A 21,114-nucleotide genomic window follows, 5' to 3' on the forward strand; every position below is an offset into this window, starting at 1 on the left:
CTGTATCTTGGCTCTGTCTTCTACCGTATTTGCTACCCCTCCCAAATACCCCTCCCAAAGACCAGGCGTGCATCCTTGAGTGCTGATAAGGGGGAACAGAGTAGAATTTTGACTAACCCTTCCTGCAGTTTCAAGAAGCTAGATACAATTCTTAAGCTGCATTAATACATCAATACGTGCTTATTTCTAATAGGATGAGATCATTTTTCTTCCCTAGTAATGCTGAGATGTCATCAAAACTATAAAAGTACTATTCAAAATGAACTTAGTAGAACTTCCCTTGTTTTCAAGGTGCTACTTAGACTAGGGCCTTCTATGCATGTCTGTTTCCTTCATGGTCACCCCTCCAATGACTTCAGGTCTGTGGTTTCTACACATGCCGTTTCCGACCGCCAGAGGTTGCCTTGCCCTCCCCCTGCCTTTCCCCGCATTTTCAGCGTCCTGTTTTATCTTGAATTTGAAAACGCAGGCAGAGGGGTGACCGCGAAGGAAACCGCCATGCATAAAAGGTCCAGGTAAACTTCTCAGCTCGAGCCGCTGTGAAAATATTACTTTTGTTGTGTATGTATACAGTTGGGGAGTAAGCAAGGGGAGACCTAGGAGCTTGAGTTCTGCACGAAGGATCCTAAACCCTGCTCACCCTATTGGTCAAGCAAACGGACCCCATTGGCTCTAAGCCAATATGTATCATTGGTCACCAGGAGGTTATGTCCCCTTATCACGGATCAAGGGGGGAGTGGCCGCAGGCGACCAAGGGGGCATATAAACAGGGGTCGCTCATTGTGTTAGGCAGTTCTGTTCCTGTAATCAATAAATGCAGTTGTTGTTTGAACTCTGTCTCCGACCTCGTGAATCCTTCCCACGCGGACATAACAACTTTCAGGGCTGTTTTGTTTGGAATGCATCATTTGGAACCTAAGGTAAAATTCCCCGTCAACATACACAGCAGAGTTGCCAAATGTCCATTGGCTTCTGTAGTTGTGTCATTAGAAGGAGCTTGAACTGCTGCAGCCATGAGCAGGTGATCCTGCTTAGCTCCAAGCCATGAGATTCACTGGTTGATCCCTTTATTTCAGACAGATGTTAAAGTCCCAGGAGCAGGCGAGGCTTTTGTTCTATCTGGTCAGTTGGCAGCCCGAACCTACACATTCCTGATGTTACTGAACACTAAGCGGTTTCTTAAACTCTCCCTTCTTCTTTCATTGAGACTTCCCAATCAACCCTCAGATTGGGGAAGGGCTGTGGCTCAGTGGTAGAGCCTCTGCTTGGCATGCAGAAGGTCCCAGGTTCAATCCCTGGCATCTCCAGTTAAAGGGGCTAGGAAGGTAGGTGATGTGAAAGACCTCCGCCTGAGACCATGGAGAGCCACTGCCGGTCTGAGTAGACAATACTGACTTCGATGGACCAAGGGTCTGAGTCAGTATCAGGCAGCTTCATGTGTTCATGTGACTGCCCACAAGTTGAATCATAGAATCATAGAGTTGGAAGGGACCACCAGGGTCATCTAGTCCAACCCCCTGCACAATGCAGGAAATTAACAACTACCTCCCCCCACATCCCAAGTGACCCCAACCCTCCCCCCGCCAAGTAGAGAAGAACACAAACATTTCCATAAGTTGGCAATGCAGAACAAAAAGGTTCACCCATGCCAAATAATGCACTTTCAATCCACTTTCAATGCACTTTAAAGCTGGGTTTTACAGTGTGAAATGGCAAAATCCACTTGCAAACTATCGTTAAAGTGCATTGAAAGAGTATTGAAAGTGCATTATTCAGCATGTGTGAAAGCATCATGAGTCTGCGGCTGACTGGGGGTTTGAACCTGCGGCAGCTCCTGATTCTAGCTTAACACAATAGCCACTACGTCATTGGTGAGCCAAATCTTTCCCTCCCCTTCCAACACACACACATACACAAACCTACCTGCTTCTTCTTATCTTTCTATCAGCCTCCAGGGCTTCTCTCAGTCTCGGCTGCCTTCGCAATCCCAACCTGACGGCTGCCGAGTCCGGCTGGCTGTTCCAACCCAGCTGGGCTTTGTGCGTGTGAAAAGAAACCGCCAAATCCCCACCTCTCTTGGACCGCATCCATCCAGACACCCCTGCAGCAGCGGCGGCAAAGGCTAGCAGTGCCCCCACCCACCTCTGGCTGCTGCCCCCTGGCATTTCATCCCTTGGCATGAGTCACGGCCCCCCTGACCCCGAACCCGCCAAAGAGGCGAGCGGCCCAAACAGGGCTCCATTGTCCCCTTTCCTCCTCTTTGGATTCCTCGCCCCCAGAACAAACCAGCCCATTGTCGGCGAGGCCTCGAAGCCATTGTGAGGAAAGGTTTCCCCCCCACCCCTTACGAGATCAAGATATTTGGGGTCTGGGCAAGCGACGTGTTGGGACCAGGGGGGTGTTTGCGGCGGGAGGCGGTGGGAGGTTTTGGGCTTTGAGCGAGGGCACCGTCAGGCCCGTCACAATCGCACAAAGGCAGGAACTGGTCCTCAGCCGGGACGGAAAATCTCTCCCACAGATGTCGGCCTTTAAAACAAACTGACCGGCCGCAGCCACACATTGTCTCAGCACAGACCCTTCAGATGCCAGGGCTGGGTGCCTGGGGGGTGGGAAGCAACTGCAGACACTCCCCCCACGCCGAGGCCTACTTTCAGCTCAGCAGACAAGACTCGGTGCCAACCGCAAGCCCACCTTCACTTCAAAGCGGTCCTACTGCTGAATGCCAGGGTAGGGGGTATTACCTCCCCCATGTATATAACAGAACTTCAACAGGTGACGCTGTCCCCGCATGGAATTGCAGCAACCAGAAACAGTTTTCTCAATCAGCGGGTTTTTTTTAACACTGTTCTTTTAATGCTGAAATGCCTGCAAACACATTACAGCGACAGGACAGGGAAAGCACCCCCCCCCCATTATACAGGGAAGTGGCTTCACGGGTTGAATTTGTGCCTGCTGTAAGGAGAGATGATTGGGGTGGGGGAGAGACGATCGTGGGGAATGAGCTTAGATTTCCAAACGCTAACGTTTTTAAAATATATACCCTGCTCCCTCTAGCCTAAAATGAAAATTATAGCATTACCGAACCAGCCCAACAATAGCCAGATGTTATATAGGGTTGCCAGGTCCCCTCTGGCCACCAGCAGGGAGTGGGGGGTGGGTGGGCAGTGTGGCCAGATCCAGGTTGGGAAACTCCTGGAGATTTGGGGGTGAAGCCTGCGGAGGACAGGGACCTCAGTGGGGTATAGACTCTTAATACGTTGGTGGGGATGCATAGAAAGTGCGAACAGTATTTTTCATAACATTTTCAAACTCTTAATACATCGCTGGGAATACAAAGTGCGGTAACAGCCGTTAACTAGTAAATCACAAATATATTCCAATGTCTAAATCTACAAAATGGTAAAAAGTACAATAAACATAGTCATGCGATATATAGAAACATACAAAAAAAGATAATTTCACATCAAATCCACACAAGTGTAAATACAGGTAAGTGTAGAGAGTGTCTCATAAGAACATAAGAAAAGCCCTGCTGGATCAGACCAAGGTCCATCAAGTCCAGCAGTCCATTCACACAATGGCCAACCAGGTGCCTCTAGGAAGCCACTAACAAGACGAGTGCAGCAGCACCGTCCTGCCTGTGCTCCACAGCAGCTAAGATAACAGGCATGCTCCTCTGATACTAGAGAGAATAGGTATGCAGCATGTCTAGTATCCAAATAGTACTCCTTCAAGTAGTACTCCTGTAATAAATATATGGTGTGTTTTTTTTCTTTCATAACAGGGTCAAAATTCATCAGATGTCAGGCTGGCGAGGAAGATGGCCGTTTCAGTTCTTCAACAGTTCCTCTCCCGAAACCTTAATTTCTTCAATTGTTGTATGTCTCCTTTAACCTATTATTCAAAAAGGGCAAGAGTCCAGTAGCACCTTAAAGACTAACAAAAATATTTTCTGGTAGGGTATGAGCTTTCGTGAGCCACAGCTCACTTCTTCAGAAGAAGTGATCTGAAGAAGTGAGCTGTGGCTCACGAAAGCTCATACCCTACCAGAAAATATTTTTGTTAGTCTTTAAGGTGCTACTGGACTCTTGCCCTTTTTGACTACTGCAAACAGACTAACACGGCGACCCACTGTGAATTAACCTATTATTGATAGATATAAACTCCCCATGGGTAGAAACTGGTCCTCCTGCCTAGAAAGGCTAGTCAAATCAATAGGAAATCAATACAGGTTCCCTGTAGCCTTGGCCTGAATTGGGCCTCGTTCATAGCACAAATCGGATCAACGGGGCTCGGGGAGGACTGCAGGAAAATATAACTTGCCAGAGATGCCCTCAGAGACACAGAATCCAGTGAACTCACATGCCTGCATTGATCCTTCATGGCTAAGTGGGGTTAGTTTTGGGATTCCTTCATTGCAGTCCATGTGAGAAGTGAGGGGGAGGAGGGAAGACCAGACAAAGGCACGAGCCCGGCAAGGAGCCAGGGTTGTGCCCGTTTCCACTGAATTGGGGTTAAATTTGGGTAAGGAAGGCAGGTTGGTGGGATCCGGGCACCTGCAAAACTCCCCCTCCCCGCCCTGTCTTTTCCTCTTGCTCCTGAGGAGACGGTCTCCACCCTTGGGGGGAGAGACCAACAAACCGCAGCCTGGCTGGTTTCTGACCTCTGGGCTAGTTGCCAGGATGCTTTGTGTGAAAGTCAGCATTAAATTGCGTAGCCCACGCACCCCACAACAGAGGGCCAGCTTGTTTGTTTCAGCCCTGTACGCGCTACGGGTCAGACTGGAGGGTCCAGGACATGCCCTCCTCAGGACGGATGAGGGCTAGCGACATGGCGGCGTGGCTGCAGCAGCTGCGGGTACGATTTTCACATCTGCTTCCGTCCATAACCCTTCCTTCATTTGCCCCCCGGCTCCATGCTGCGGCCACCCAGGCACCAGAACTTTGTAAATCAAAAGTTGTCTGCTCTGTAAGGAATTGGAGAAGCTGGTGAAAGGTGACGTCGGGGATTAGGTCGGCTCTCTCCTGGTTCCCCCAACCCTCTGCTGTAGATCGGGTCAGACCCTGTTGAATCTGGATCTATTCTAAAGATGCCAAAATTAGGGATCTGCCAAGAGTGCTTTGTGATGGAGGGCTGCCAGCTCTGGGTTGGGAAAAACCTGGAAGTTTTGGGGATGGAGCCTGAGGAGGGTGGGGTTTGGGGAGGTGAGGGACCTCAGTGGGGTACAATTAGGGTTGCCAGGTCCCTCTTCACCACTGGCAGGAGGTTCTTGGGGCGGAGCCTGAGGAGGGCGGGGTTTGGGGAGGGACTTCAATGCCATAGAGTCCAATTGCTAAAGCGGCCGTTTTCTCCAGGTGAACTGCTCTCTTGGCTCGAGATCAGTTGTAATAGCAGATCTCCAGCCACCACCTGGAGGTTGGCAACCCTAGGTATAATGCCATAGAGTCATAGAATCAAAGAGTTGGAAGGGACCACCAGGGTCATCTAGTCTAACCCCCTGCACAATTCACAAGTACCTCCCACACCCACACCCAGTGACCCCTACTCCATGCCCAGAAGATGGCCAAGATGCCTTCCCTCTCATGATGTGCCTAAGGTCACAGAATCAGCACTGCTGACAGGTGGCCATCTAGCCTCTGCTTAAAAACCTCCAGGGAAGTAGAGCTCACCACCTCCCGAGGAAGCCTGTTCCACTGAGGAACCGCTCTGTTAGAAAATTCTTCCTATTCTAGGACAACTGATGAATTTCGACGTAAATGGGAAGGCTATTTTGATTATGTTCAACAATGGGGATAGATTAGCAGGAATAATGTTTAGATTTATATAATGTAAGAATTAGCATAGATGGAAATTATAAGGGTAATGAAAAACTCTTGAGATGTAAGATGAACAGACTATCCGAAGGAGTATAAACTGTGTATGAATGTATGAGAGATTATATGTTTGTTTGTTTGAAAAAACTTAATAAAATTATGTTACAAAAAAAAAAATAGAAAGAAAATTCTTCCTACTCTAGACGGAAGTCCACCCTTCACAGCTGCCATTTTCTGCAGACGAACTGATCTCTGTCATCTGGAGACCAGCCACCATCTGGAGGTTAGTAGGAAGACAGCAGTCTTAAATCCTGGGCAGTTCAGTCTGCTTTATTACAATGACCCTTTATTAATGTGACCCTCAGGTTCTATATGTGCTTGATGCTGTTGTTACAGCTTAACTTTGATGCAGAAGGATCAGCAGCCCTTTTTTGGGGGAGCTAAAAAATAATTTATGTTAAAAATACTAACAAATTGCAAACGTTAAAATACTATTGAAGCAATTATTGATTGAAATTTATTTTTAAAGAAGACCTAAAAAGACCATAAACCTCCCTAATTGTATGCTTCTGACACATCGTGAGGTAAGCTAACATTGCCCAATACATTTTCGCATAATGTTTCGTAAGCATTAATGGAGGCGAAAGGAATGTTGTAATATTTATATAAATTTTATAGGCTGATGAAGCTATGCTTTGGTGAAAGAGCTACAGAGGTATCCGGAATAGTGTTTCCTCCTTCTTCGGATCGGACTTCGTGCCAACTAATTTTTGACACTGTCGACCACATTTGGATTAGAAGAAAATTTGCCTCGGATAGACTTTTGGACTTTGCTATTAGGCTTGTGATAATCAAGTGTAAATAACTGCATATATTTGTACACCTTGTGGTTGTTTTTCACTGTTTGCACGTTGTTAGTGAATTGTTGAATCTATTGAGTCGTGCTGGGTTTTTCCCCCCCTTAGCTTTTGGTTACCAGTATTGTGAGTAATTTTTACATTGGTTCTTGTAGGTTATCCGGGCTGTGTGACCGTGGTCTTGGTATTTTCTTTCCTGACGTTTCGCCAGCAGCTGTGGCAGGCATCTTCAGAGGAGGAACACTGAAGGACAGTGTCTGTGGCAGGCACTCCTCTGAAGATGCCGGCCACAGCTGCTGGCGAAACGTCAGGAAAGAAAATACCAAGACCACGGTCACACAGCCCGGATAACCTACAAGAACCAATGAACTCTGACCATGAAAGCCTTCGACAATTTTTACATTATCTTGATTTAGTACCTGGAGGTTGGCAACGCTACTTAGAGACTAACAAGATTTGGGGGGCGTATAAGCTTTTGAGAGTAAAAGTTCTCATACCCCCCAAATCGTCTTGGCCTACTGGACTCAAATGTAGCTTTTAAACTCGAGCGTACTAAGTGTCACATTCAGCTTTCAAAGAGGGACAGGAAAGGGATGCAAAATCAAACCGAAGATTATTTCGACACCCGTCGCGGGCAGACAGGCCCACGGTGGTTGATTTCCCAGCAGGCCTTGCAGCCGCCCCAGAATAAGGTGCCGTTTCGGAAAGCGAAGGCTGAACAAGTGAAGGGGAAGAGAAAGCACCTGTCCCCTTCTTTGGCTGAATTTGCTGGCCGGTGTGGAAGAGGAAGGCCGACGTGGGAAAGCGCCTGTAGGCCCGGAGAGCGTGAGCAGCCCCTGCAACAGCGGCAGCGGGAGGAAGTGGTGGTTTCCCGTGTCGAAACCGGGGCGTAGCCAGAGAGAAGCAAGAGATGAAACAAGCCAAGGAAGAAGGAACAAACAAACAGCCCGCGGCAGGACGGAAGAGAAGGGCCGGACGGCTGCGACGCGACGGGAAAGATGGGGACGTGGCACCCCCGGCGGACGCGGGAGTGACCTCGACGGTGAACCTGAAGGGCGGGGAGAAAGGTGAGGAGAAGCAACAGAGGTGTGGAAGCGACCGAGATGGTTGACAGATTTCCCACGCGTGAGCTGCTTCAGTGTAGGAAGCGGCGGCCTAGACGGGCAAGACGCCGGCCCCGAGGCCTTGGAGCGCCACTGCCGGACAGAGCCGGCAGCCCTCGGTTGGATGGACCGAGCCGGACCCAGCGTTGGGTGCGAAATTCATGCGTGTGGCCATGCATGCATTTCCACTAGGGCGGCCCAAAACCCGGAGAAAGGAAGGTCCTTCCCCCTTTAACAGAGGCTCTATGGGGATATTACGTAGTGGGTGAGGTTCTTTACCTCTGGGGTTGCCAACCTCCAGGGGGTATGGTAAACCAAAGTTAGCGTGCTGTAAGATAATTAGCAAACCACAAAACAGCAACAAACTGCAAACAATTCAAATGTATGCTTGATAAAGCATATAAAGATACATGCTGTATCTAATGCAATAATGGACACTGTCCAAAAGTACATACAAGGCCACAATAAGGATAATATACAGTCCTAGAATATTAACTAGGAAAGTGTGCTTCTCATTCTAGGACAGTGTCCATTCCAGCACAACTAGGGTTGGCAACCCTATAGAAGAGGATCCATCTTGTTTCCTAGGTTATTTATGTACAGAAGGTTTTGTCTTGGATTTGCGTCTCCCTAGATGCACACTTTCATCATCCGAATTCTCAAAACTCTGCATGGGGGCTTATATTTGAATTTTGAGAATTCAGATAGGGAAACTGTGCATCTAGAGAGCGGCAAACCCAAGGCAAAACTTCCCATGCATACATAGTCTACTGTGTCTATGTCAGTGATGTGAACCAGAGGACTTTCACAGTTGCCAGATATTGCATTAAAATGTTTTTCTGTAATCTCAAAATAAATGCCTCTGAGCAGATGCAAAGTTCTTCCGACAGGGGGAGGGCCCGGTGGGAGGTACTTGGGTTCTGGAAATCCCCAGCCTCCTTCCTGCTTTGCTGGTATTCATTTCCAAAACAAAAGTTGGTTCCCTCCTAGCCAATGACTGCAAAGGAAATGGGGTAACTGTGAGAAGAGATTTATAAAACAGAGACAACTGCTCCTCCCTGTCCCATAATACTTGAATTCAGTGAAGTTTATCAACTCTGAAATACCTGGAGATTTTGGGGATGGGGCCTGGGGAGGGCAATGTTTGGCGAAGGGAGGGATCTTAGTGGGGCATAACGCCATAGAGTTCACCCTCTGCCATTTTCTCCAGGGGAACTGATCTCTGTCGTCTGGAGGTCAGCTGTAATCCCAGGAGATCTCCAGGCCACACCTGGAGGTTGGCAACCCCATTCTAGCTCATCTCCAAAACATGACACGGCAGCTCTCAGAAGCTTGAACCTTGTGTTACTCATCATGAAGCGCTTAAAGATAGAGAAGCATTGCCAGAAGGACCGTGGCAACCTTAAACTTGTCACAGTGGGTAGCCGTGTTAGTCTGTCTGCAGTAGTAGAAAAGAGCAAGAGTCCAGTAGCACCTTAAAGACTAACAAAAATATTTTCTGGCAGGGTATGAGCTTTCGTGAGCCACAGCTCACTTCTTCAGATACTTCAGGTATCTGAAGAAGTGAGCTGTGGCTCACAAAAGCTCATACCCTGCCAGAAAATATTTTTTGTTAGTCTTTAAGGTGCTACTGGACTCTTGCTCTTTTAAACTTGTCAGTGAGCTGAAATTGTCAGTTTTATTCTGGCTTCCTGTTTTCTTTCCATCGGTCCTGGCGCTGGCTAGGGCCAGAGCGCCTCAAGGCCGCAGTCCTAAGCATATTTATCAGGAAGTGGGACTCGTAAATCAGCAGGGATTTCCTTCCAGGCTTGTCCCTTGCTGATCTCTTCAGCATAGGGTTGCCAACCGCCAGGTAGTAGCAGGAGATCTCCTGCTATTTCAACTGATCTCCAGCCGATAGAGATCAGTTCCCCTGGAGAAAACGGCCGCTTTGGCCATTGGGCTCTATGGCATTGAAGTCCCTCCCCATCTGGGGAGCCACCTCTCTGTCTGCCTCCAGTTTCCCCCCTCAACCTCCCCCCTTTCTCTTAAACCCTTTGGTTTAATGTTTTAGTCCTCAACTGAAATAACAGTTTTCAGCTTTTATTTTTAAAGCTGTCCCAGCTTTGTCTACAATACATGTAGACAAACCAGGCAGGAAAAGCCTCCCTCCATCAATTTCTGTATACATCAGAGTGTAGGGTTGCCAACCTCCAGGTGGGGCCTGGAGATCTGGAATTGCAACTGATCTCCAGCGGACAGAGATCAGTCCCCCTGGAGAAAATAGCTGCTTTGGAAGGCGGACTCTTTTACGCGCGGCTGTTTTCCTCGCGGTCGGTCACCACTCCGGGGACTTCGGGTCTTTGTTTCGATTATGCATGCAGTTTCCGACCGTCAGAGGTCGCCTCGCTCTCCCCCTGCATTTCCCTGCGTTTCCAAATTCGAGATAAAACAGGTCCCTCAAACCCCAGGCAAAAATGCAGGGAAACGCATGGGGGGAGCGAGACGACCTCTGACAGTCAGAAACGGCATGCGTAATCAATACAGGTACTAGCTGGAGATCTCCTGCTATTACAACTGATCTCCATCCGATAGAGATCAGTTCACCTGGAGAAAATGGCCGCTTTGGCAATTGGGCTCTATGGCATTGAAGTCCCTCCCCTCCCCAAACCCCGCCCTCCTCAGGCCCCGCCCCAAAAACCTCCTGCCGGTGGTGAAGAGGGACCTGGCAACCCTAATGATCAAAACAAAGACCAGAAGTCGTCGGAAGGGTGACGGCGAGTGAAACAGCCATGCATAAAAGACCCTTGACATTATACCTTACTGAGGTCCCTCCCTGCACCAAATCCCACCCTCCCCGGACTGCACACCCAAAATCTCTGGGAATGTCCCAACCTAGAGCTGGCAACCCTATCGGTAGGGTTGCCAACCTCCAGGTACTATCCGAAATGGAGGGCACCTCTGTGCCTATACCAATGTGGTTAGAAAAACATCACTGGAGATAAAGTGTACATAGGTAACAAAGTTCTTGTATTGTGCTCAATTAACAATGACATACAAAAGTCGAATACATAAACACATCACAAACATATACAATATGTACAATCCATGTTTGATGCAGTCTCTGCGCAACAGAATAATGCAATTTTCTTGGTATATATTTGTAGCTAATACCAATTTAAATGGTCCAAAAGGTACACATTCAAATAATCCCAAGAGTTCCCTTATTGGGTGTAGATGGGAGACGGCCGTTTCAAGGTCTTTTCTTCAGCCCCAAATTCATTCAAAGTTATGTTTCCAAGTAATGTTTATCTAGTACACCATCAAACTAATTCACTGGTTCCCCGAAGGATACTCCAGAGTGTAGTACCTTTGTACACTTTATCTCCATTGATGTTTTCCTAACCTCCAGGTACTAGCTGGAGATCTCCTGCTATTACAACTGATCTCCAGCCGATAGAGATCAGTTTTCCTGGAGACAATGGCCGCTTCTGCAATTGGACCCTATGGCATTGAAGTCCCTCCCCAAACCCCGCCCTCCTCAGGATCCACCCCAAAAACCTCCCGCCAGTGGCAAAGAGGGACCCAACAACCCTAACTAAGGTGCCGCTGGACTCGAATCTAGCTGTTTCATTCCGTTGTATCGTTCTCAAATCCTCACCAAAAAAGACCTTTTTTGGCTTACGTTACTTAGCAAAACATCATTTATCTTGACAGAGCCACATAATTACCCTGTAGGCGTCAAAGTGGCCATTTTAGTTGAGTGTCTCAACCCAATTCCTGCTTACCCCACCCTCTTATACTTCCTCTAGGAAGTCGGGATCTTTGGCTGCCAAGGAACTTATTTCTTGTTTTCATGTTTTAGGGTTGGGGGGAAACGTTGCTTCTCTGCACATTTCACCCAAGTCTCCCCTCAGCAAAGAAAATGGAGCATGAAATGGAAGTGATGGAAGAAGGAGAGCGGCTGTTGGGTAAGCAGCCTGAGAAAGAAGCAGCATGGGAACAGGTAAGAGGCACTCCACGCCACAACGGTTACCAACTCTGGGTTGGGAAATATCTTGATATTTTAGGGGTGGCGCTTGGGGAGCAGGGTTTGGGGAGGGGAGGAACGTCAACAGGGTATAATGCCATAGAGTCCACCTTCCAAAGCGGTCATTTCCTCCTTGTGAATTGATCTCTGTTGCCTGGAGATCAGTTGTAATCCCAGGAGATCTCCAGCCACCACCTGGCAACCCTACCTACAAAGGGCAGTAGAGCCCCCACTAAATATCGAGTACGTTTTTGTCCCACCCTTCATTCCAACAAGCCATGCACCATCTAGGGTGGCCAACCTCCAGGTTGTGGCTGGAGATCTCCTGCTATTACAACTGATCTCCAGCCGATAGAGATCAGTTCCCCTGGAGAAAATGGCCGCTTTGGCCATTGGACTCTATGGAACTGAAGTCCCTTCCCTCCCCAAGCCCTGCCCTCCTCGGGCTCCGCCCCCAAAACCTCCTGCCAGTGGCGAAGAGGGACCTGGCAACCCTAGAACCATCCTCCACTTTATCCTCACAACCATCTTGTGAGGTAGGCTGGGGGTGGAGAGGCAAAGGTGGCTTCCGTGGGGGGGCAGGCTTTTGTGGTTTCCCGGTTGCTGGTGCCCCTGCAGATAAAAGCACAGCAGCTACAGGACTACCAAAACGGCCGGCTTCCTCAGTTTCCCTGCCCCTGTCCCCTGGAAGTGGCCGCCACCCCCCCTCCCCTGGGCCACTTGCAATGTTTATGTTGAAATCAGAACTAGAATATCGCTATATTGATATACCATTTTAACTATAGCGGTTGCAGGTTTCATTTTTTATTAAAAAGTAAGTCTCTTGCCCCTCCCCTCGCCGAGATGTGTTGTTTTTCTTATATCTCCACAAGGGAAGGAGGCTAGAAACTTACTTTATTTAAAAAAAAAAAAAAAACTTGCTATCTCTATTGTCACAATGGCATATTAATACAGTGAAATTTTATTGCACACACAAGCAAGCACTCCAGGTTAAAGCGCTGCTGAGTTTAAAATTGCAAAATCAGAGGTATTGGAAGACCTGGTAATGTAGCACGAGGGAGTGGGTTGATCCTGGGGGGGGAGGGAGGCACCCATGCGTTCAGACAAAGGGGATTCGCTTCATTCCACGGAGAAGCGAGATACAAAACAGCCATGCCTTAATGGCCTTGGTTTTCCAAAGGATCCCTCCCCCAAACAAATGTCCCATTCCTAGCCTGAGATCTGCCTTTTTTCCCCTCTCCTCCTCCCCCCCCCACTTCAAGGCTTCCTTGCGAGAAAGTGCCAGTGTCCTGCTGAACCAGGGTGCTGTCCTGTGTCCCAGACAGAGATCTCGACGGCGGCACGATCCTGCGCGGCCCTGGAAGTCCCTGCCTCCCACTCCAACGGGAGACCTAGAGGCAGATCCACCAGGTAATACAGCTCAGTCCAGCCTACTCTCTCAAGCAGGGGGTAGGCGCTCCCTGGCATGTGTGGCGAGCGGGAGCGGCACAACAGGCCGTTTTGCTTGGCATGCAGGGCCGGATCTCTACTCAGGCACTACTGGGGCCAGCTGTGGGGGAGAAGGCTGGTGGCACGGCTTATGCCAGTCAGATCCCAGATGCACACAGCCACCGGCTGAGTCCAGGCCACATTCCTGAGATGGTGGCAGCGCACCCGAGATGCTCCGAGCATCTCTGGCCAAGTACAAACCCCCACCTGTCTTGTTTGTGGGCACACCAACATCCTCACAGGTAGGAGGGTGACTACCCCTAGAATAGGGTTGCCAGGTCCCTCTCTGCCGCCAGCGGGAGGTTTTTGGGGTGGAGCCAGAGGAGGGCAGAGTTTGGGGAGAGAAGGGACCTCAATGCCATAGAGCCCATTTGCCGAAGCAGCCATTTTCTCCAGGGGAACTAACTTCTATCGGCTGGAGATCAACTGTAATAGCAGGAGATCTCCAGCTAGTACCTGGAGGTTGGCAACCCTACCCTAGAGTCCAATGCCATGATTTCCAGCTTCTCTCCCAGCACCTGCTTATCACCACCATACATTGAAGAAGAGTTTTTTTTTTAATATGCCTACTTTCTCAATAAAGGAAGCCACAGCCCTCAGTTTGCAAGACCTGAGCAAGGTTGTCAAAGATAAGACATTTTGGAGGACATTGATTCATAGGGTCGCCATGAGTTGGAAGCAACTTGACGGCACTTAACACACACACACACACACACACACACACTTTCTCTACCTATTAAGGAGAATCAAACCAGTTTACAATCTCCTTCCCTTCCTCTCCCCACAACAGACACCTTGTGAGGTAGAGGTGGGGCTGAGAGAGTTCAGAGAGAAATCTGACTGGCCCAAGGTCACCCAGCTGGCTTCATGTGGAGTGGGGAATCAAACCCGGTTCTCCAGATTTGAGTCCACTGCTCCTAACCATGACACCACACTGGCTCTCCTAGGCCTTTTATGCAGGGACGTTTGCCCACAGTCACCCCCACCGACTGTGGATTTCTGCAGCCCAAAGTTCTGTTAAAGACACAGGGGCAGAGCAGATGGGGCTTTCTGGTCAGTTGGCAACTGTACCTTGGAATCAGAATTGTGCATGTGGCATAATTTTGAGAACATTTTTTTTTAAAAAAATAAAAGGCAGCTCTTAGCTCACAGTGGAACAGTGTTTTGCTTCTTGGAAAATAAGTCAGCCTAGAGTTGCTAACAGACCTGAAGGAAAATATCCCATTAATAAATGAAGCTGCCTCATATTGAATCAGACCCTTGGTCCATCAACGTCAGTATTGTCTACTCAAAATTGCAGCGGCTCTCCAGGGTCTCAGGTAGAGGACTTTTAGATCACCTGTCCTTTCTAACTGGAGCTGCTGGGGACCTTCTTCATGGAAAGTAGAGGCTCCTCCTCTGATCCACATCCCCTCCATGAGATGTTGTTTATCAGGTGATGTTATTTACCTCCATGCCATGAAAAGCTTCAGCTCCCTATTTCTACACATCAGACATCTATTAAAGGGACAGGACATTTTTTCCCCTTTAGGCCTATTGGCAGCTCTGCGGGAAATTCGTCTCCTGTGTGCTTCTTTTGGCCCTGACTTAGCTGTCCCAGGATGCCAGGAACCGCCACCGTCATCTCCTTCTTTTCCTTCCAGTTTTCTCCTCCATGACCTCTCTCCAGGCTGAGGAGTTCTTCGATATGGTGGCGAAAGCTCAGGCCCGGAGGCTCAACGACCAGCGGGCTGATTTTGCAGGGCCTGAAGGCACAAGCGGAGGAGAGAGTGTCGCTGTCTCGGAGGACCAACTCTATGACACTATCTTGGCTCATCAGGTGAGTCTCTCTGTCCCTAAGGAACTTCCTAGGGGTTGCAGGAGCTGGGTCGGTAGGGTTGCCAACCTCCAGGTAGTAGCAGGAAATCTCCTGCTATTTCAACTGATCTCCAGCCGATAGAGATCAATTCACCTGGAGAAAATGGCTGCTTTGGCCATTGGACTCTATGGCAACCAAGTCCCTCCCCTCCCCAAACCCCACCCTCCTCAGGCTCCGCCCCAAAAACCTCCCACCAGTGGCAAAGAGGGACCTGGCAACCCTATGGGTCGGCCTTCCCACTAGGTAGGGTTGCCAGGTCCCTCTTCACCACCGGCAGGAGGTTTTTGGGGCGGAGCCTGAGGAGGGTGGGGTTTGGGGAGGGGAGGGACTTTGATACCAAAGAGTCCAATGGCCAAAGCGGCCATTTTCTCCAGTTGAACTGATCTCTATCGGCTGGAGATCAGTTGTAATAGCAGGAGATCTCCAGCTACTACATGGATGTTGGCAACCCTACCACTAGGGGGCTGTCTAGGGCAGATGTTCACAGAGGTACCAGTTTCCCTGCAGCAGCAAGGCTAGGCTTTATTTATTCGGGCCTACCTTGCAGATCCATCAACTTCTAGAAGTCCAAAAGAGGCAAGCAGGGGTTCCTCCCCGTGATCTTAAAACCTTCTCTTCTGTCCACACTAGAAAACCCAAGATGGTATCATGCATAGTTAAATTGTGGAACTCCCTGCCCCGGGATGTGGTGATGGCTGCCAACTTGGAAGGCTTTAAGAGGGGAGTGGACATGTTCATGGAGGACAGGGCTATTCATGGCTACTAGTTAAAATGGATATTAGTCACAATGCATACCTGTTCTCTCCAGGATCAGAGGAGCATGCCTAGTATTATTAGGTGCTGTGGAACACAGGCAGGATAATGCTGCTGCAGTTGTCTTGCTTGTGGGCTTCCTAGAGGCACCTGGTTGGCCACCGTGTTAACAGACAGCTGGACTTGATAGGCCTGGGTCTGATCCAGCATGGCTTTTCTTATGTTCACACACCACTTCACCAGAGCTGTGGGCCCTCTCCAAATGACACACATGAACACACACATGAAGCTGCCTTATATGGAATCAGACCCTCAATCCATCAAAGTCAGTATTGTCTACTCAGACCGGCAGCGGCTCTCCAGGGTCGCAGGCAGAGGTCTTTCACATCACCTACTTGCCTGGTCCTTTTAACTGGAGATGCCGGGGATTGAACCTGGGAGCTTCTGCATGCCAAGCAGATGCTCTACCACTGAGCCACAGCCCCTCCCCATTACCTCTCCTCTTCAGCTGAAACTCCTATGTACAGAGCTCCTTCATCCCATTCAATTTTGCCCTTGTTCTGTTCAGTCCGTTCCCTAGTAAGAGTCACTCACTTCCCTTTCACCACAGAGCCAGCGTCTGGAGGACCAGCGTACGGAGCCGCCTATTCCGGTGGGTATCCAGGGGCTGCTGGATTTGCTGCTCAGAGCTCAGGGGACCCGGATGGAAGACCAGCGATCGACTCTTCCCCCTGGCCTCGCTGCGACAAGTTGTTTGCCTTCCCCAGCCAGAGTATGAATCCGTCTGAACCCTTCTCTGAATAGCTGTGATTCTCATGACTGAAGATGCAGCACTGAAATGTGTGAAGCTGTGGCACACCTGTAAAGGAAATCACTGGAATTAAGTGGAATCGCTTAAAAATTTTTTGAAGATGCCACACTGCAGTAATATGTGCGAAACTAAGGCAGGCTCTCTCCAAACACAGCATCGCAGATTGCTCATTGCTTCCTGGCCGGGATTTTCAACTAAATGGAACTACCTCTTCTCCATCTGTTGGCAGAACACCTCCACTTGTAGTAGCAGAAGAGGTGTGATGCCTGCATTAGCACCAGCCGCAAGCTATAGAGCAGTGTGCTAGCTTTCACGTTTCACAGAACTCTTCCTGAAGCTGAATGTTAATCCACAAAAAGAGAGGGGTGATTGACAGAGAAGAGGAAAGTGCCCTGGTAAAGCTCTGTTATTTCAGGAAACTGTTTTCAAATTAATTTAGATTGTTTGTAGCACAGATTATCTTGCATTGCAACCAAAGCCAGCGCTATTAGGAGATAGTCTGGTGTTGTGGAATTAAGATTTACTAATTTTTTGGGGGTGGGGATTGACAGATTCACTTTAGCTAAATTTGCTTGTAAAAATCAATTTTATGTACTTTTATATGGTATAGTGGTTAAGAGCAATGGTTTGGAGCGGTGGACTCTGATCTGGAGAACCGGGTTTGATTCCCCACTCCTCCACATGAGCAGCGGAGGCTAATCTGGTGAACTGGATTTGTTTCCCCAGTCCTCCACATGAAGCCAGATGTGCGACCTTGGGCTAGTCACACTTTCTCACCCCTACCTACCTCACAAGGTGTCTGTTGTGGGAGGGGAAGGGAAGGTGATTGTAAGCCGGTTTGATTTTTCCTTAAGTGGTAGAGAAAGTCGGCATATAAAAGCCAACTCTTCTTCTTCATTGGAGATTTGTTTTGTTTTTTAAGGCAAGATGCCCCAGTCTAGGTACTGGTTTATTTAGAAGTTTTATCCTGCTTCCACATTGTGCACTCCTAAATGGTTTGTGTTCTTTCGCAATTAACTAGAAGCAAATTTATAACTGTCAGTCTGCAAACAGAGGTCTTTCCCCCAAGAACCTTCCACTGTTAGTGCGTAAATCTTTAGCACAGTATCCGTGGACATATCCAGGGTAGCAATAGATTCCCACTTCCCTTCTGCTTGGCCCTTTTTTTTTTTGCCTGTAAAGATGCGAACAAATGCAAAGCTCTTCCGTGTGGCTTCATGCCATTTTTTTAAAGAAGGAAGAGGAAGAATTGGCTTTTATACCCTGCTTTTCTCTACCTTGAAGGAGTCTCAAAGTAGGTTACAATCACCTTCCCTTCCCCTCCCTACAACAGACACCTTGTGAGGAAGGTGGGGCTGAGAGAGTTCGGAGAGAACTGTAAGAACACAAGAACATAAGAAAGGCCCTGCTGGATCAGACCAAGGCCCATCAAGTCCAGCAGTCTGTTCACACAGTGGCCAACCAGGTGCCTCTGGGAAGCCCCCAAGCAAGACGACTGCAGCAGCACCATCCTGCCTGCGCTCCACCGCACCTAATATAATAGGCATGCTCCTCTGATACTAAAGAGAATAGGTATGCAGCAGCATTATCCTGCCTGTGTTCCACAGCACCTAATAAGCTGGAAACAAAAAGGTGTGGATTATACTCTGCACACAAAAGGCAAGACGGTTGTGTTATATTCCTCTACTCATACAAAGGCCGTTTGAACTGGGGTTAAAATCACCACAACTGAGCCCTTGGGAGGGGGGAAAAACAAGAAGATAATAGGGAAAACAAGGGAATGCAGTGGTTTGTGAACAACACCATCTGGTTTCTGAATGAATGAATGGTGTCCGTTCTTGAGAACTTCACTAGCTGAACAGGAACTAAATTATTGACTTTGAAAATTATGGTACTTCTCCCTGGCCTTACTATTTATCAGCAAGACTTCAAAATTTCTGCATATGCTCTTCCAAACATTCACATTTTCAAACAATAAAATTTTCCCCTTTTGAAACGTCAGCTTTCAGTGTCGAAGGTTTGACTGGCGTTCAGATTTGTGCAATGTTTTGTTTCCGCCACGATGTGTAGTACAGTCTTTCTGAACTGGCTGCTGCAAAATCGGAGAGAGCTGGCTGGCACAAATCCCATCTGAGCTCTGGTCCGATTAAAGATGGGGCAGGGGGAGGGGGGGATATATGGTCACTACCTCACAGCAGGGAGATTTGGAAAGTTAAAGCAGGCTTCTCATTACGGCTGCCAGGTCCCTCTTCGCCACTGGAGGGAGGTTTTGGGGGCGGAGCCTGAGGAGGGCTGGGTTTGGGGAGAGGAGGGACTTCAGTGCCATAGAGTCCAATTACCAACGTGGCCATTTTCTCCAGGGGAACTGATCTCTATCGGCTGCAGATTAGTTGTAATAGCAGATCTCCAGCTAGTACCTGGAGGTTGAAACCAAACAAACAGCACGCAGGCTCACTTATAAATAACCAATTAATAGCCACACCATATTGACAGATGGGAGAATGGTGTAAGCTGCTTTGGTTCTCCACTGGCAGGGTACAAATGAATAAAATTAATTTAAAAATAGACGGTTCTCCACACCACAGAGATGAGTTTTCCCTGGAGGAAACGGATGCTTCAGAGAGTAAAATCTACAGCATCCCATCTACGGTTGCCAACCTCCAGGTGCCAGCTGGAGATCTCCTGCTACTACAAGTGATCTCCAGGCAACAGAGATCAGCTCCCCTGGAGAAAATGGCCACTTTGGCAATTGGACTCTATGGCCCTCCCCTCCCCAAACCTTGCCCTCCACAGGCTCCGCCCCCCAAAACCTCCCGCCCCTTGCGAAGAGGGATCTGGCAACTCTAATCCCATCCCTGCCGAGCCCCTTCACCTCCCTAAATTCTGCCTCCCCAGATCTCCAAGAATTTCCCAAGGTGGAGCGAACAACGTTACAGAGCAGGGACCCCACTTGGTTTCTAGTTGGGAAATGCTGCGCTTCCCTGAAACTCTGCATATGCTCAGAGACCTTCAATTAAGATACCAAAAACCTATTCTTTAAGCTTACGTTCAAGGCACGTGGTACATTTCAGGCTTACAGCAAACCTGGGAGGTTAGTTAGGCTGAGAGAGAGGCTGACTCAAAGTGTGCCGGGGAGATCCAGGACACAGTGAGGGTCTGAACCCAAGTCTCCCAGGCCCTCCGGGGTTTCCAGGTCCCTCTTTGCCACCGGCTGGAGATTTTGGGGGCGGAGCTTGAGGAGGGCGGGGTTTGGGGAGGGACTTCAATGCCATAGAATCCAATGGCCAAAGCGGCCATTTTTCTCCAGGTGGACGGAGTTTCACACTGCGAAACGCACACGAATCCGGAAGTGTTGTTTTGGATTTTCATTTGGATTAAGGAGAGAACGTGCAAGCCTCAGGATTCCACCAAGGTCCTGCCTAATATTCAAACCATGGTTTAGTACTGTGTTTGAATCTAGTCGGTCACTGGAATGTGTGTGTGTGTTCGTATACTTCTATAAATGAAAAGGGCAGTCCATGTGTGTGTTCGTATACTTCTATAAATGAAAAGGGCAAGAGTCCAGTAGCACCTTAAAGACGAACAAAAATATTTTCTGGGAGGGTATGAGCTTTCGTGAGCCACCGTGTGAAAATCATTTAATTTTTTAGTAGAAAAGGGCAAGAGTCCAGTAGCACCTTAAAGACTAACAAAAATATTTTCTGGTAGGGTATGAGCTTTCGTGAGCCACAGCTCACTTCTTCAGATACAGCTAGAATGTGAATCCATCTGTCTTTAAGTAGAGGAGAGTGAATTCAGACCTTGCATTCATGGCTCATGACCAATGCTGATTTCTCCACACCCATCTCTCCCCTGGACATCACAGACTCTTCTGCATACCACACCTAATCCCATCACCCCTGCTATTCACATTTACATACTGTTAACATTTACATACTAATGCTTGTCTGAATTCACTCTCCTCTACTTAAAGACAGATGGATGGATTCACATTCTAGCTGTATCTGAAGAAGTGAGCTGTGGCTCACGAAAGCTCACACCCAGCCAGAAAATATTTTTGTTAGTCTTTAAGGGGCTACTGGACTCTTGCCCTTTTCTACGAGTTAAATTGACAGAGTTACACGATACCTGACGAATACCTGAAGAAGGGAGCTGTGGCTCACGAAAGCTCACACCCTGCCAGAAAATATTTTTGTTAGTCTTTAAGGGGCTACTGGACTCTTGCCCTTTTCTACGAGTTAAATTGACAGAGTTACACGATACCTGACGAATACCTGAAGAAGGGAGCTGTGGCTCACGAAAGCTCACACCCTGCCAGAAAATATTTTTGTTAGTCTTTAAGGGGCTACTGGACTCTTGCCCTTTTCTACCACTGCAGGCAGACTAACACGGCGACCCACGGTGAGTCATCTTCTATAAACG

General features: G+C 48.5%; 1 protein-coding gene across 1 annotated transcript; it reads left to right on the forward strand.

Annotated features, from left to right (window-relative positions):
- Window positions 1-11,677: 11,677 nt before the first annotated feature.
- On the forward strand, window positions 11,678-16,695 carry GPSM3 (G protein signaling modulator 3). Its single transcript, XM_056846222.1, has 4 exons — window positions 11,678-11,758; window positions 13,045-13,192; window positions 14,914-15,089; window positions 16,492-16,695. The coding sequence occupies exons 1-4, from the start codon at window positions 11,678-11,680 to the stop codon at window positions 16,657-16,659; spliced, it is 573 nt and encodes a 190-aa protein (XP_056702200.1). The 3' UTR covers window positions 16,660-16,695.
- The last annotated feature ends 4,419 nt before the right edge of the window (window positions 16,696-21,114 follow it).

This window comes from Euleptes europaea, chromosome 1, assembly GCF_029931775.1.
Source record: "Euleptes europaea isolate rEulEur1 chromosome 1, rEulEur1.hap1, whole genome shotgun sequence".
Taxonomy (NCBI): Eukaryota; Metazoa; Chordata; class Lepidosauria; order Squamata; family Sphaerodactylidae; genus Euleptes; species Euleptes europaea.

What these genes read in the sequence shown, in the direction of transcription:
- GPSM3 (XM_056846222.1), top strand. Translation starts at nt 11,678, where the DNA reads ATGGAGCATGAAATGGAAGTGATGGAAGAAGGAGAGCGGCTGTTGGGT. An exon ending in CCTAGAGGCAGATCCACCAG is followed by an intron (nt 13,193 to 14,913) that starts GTAATACAGCTC and finishes TTTTCCTTCCAG; the next exon opens with TTTTCTCCTCCATGACCTCT. An exon ending in ACACTATCTTGGCTCATCAG is followed by an intron (nt 15,090 to 16,491) that starts GTGAGTCTCTCT and finishes CTTTCACCACAG; the next exon opens with AGCCAGCGTCTGGAGGACCA.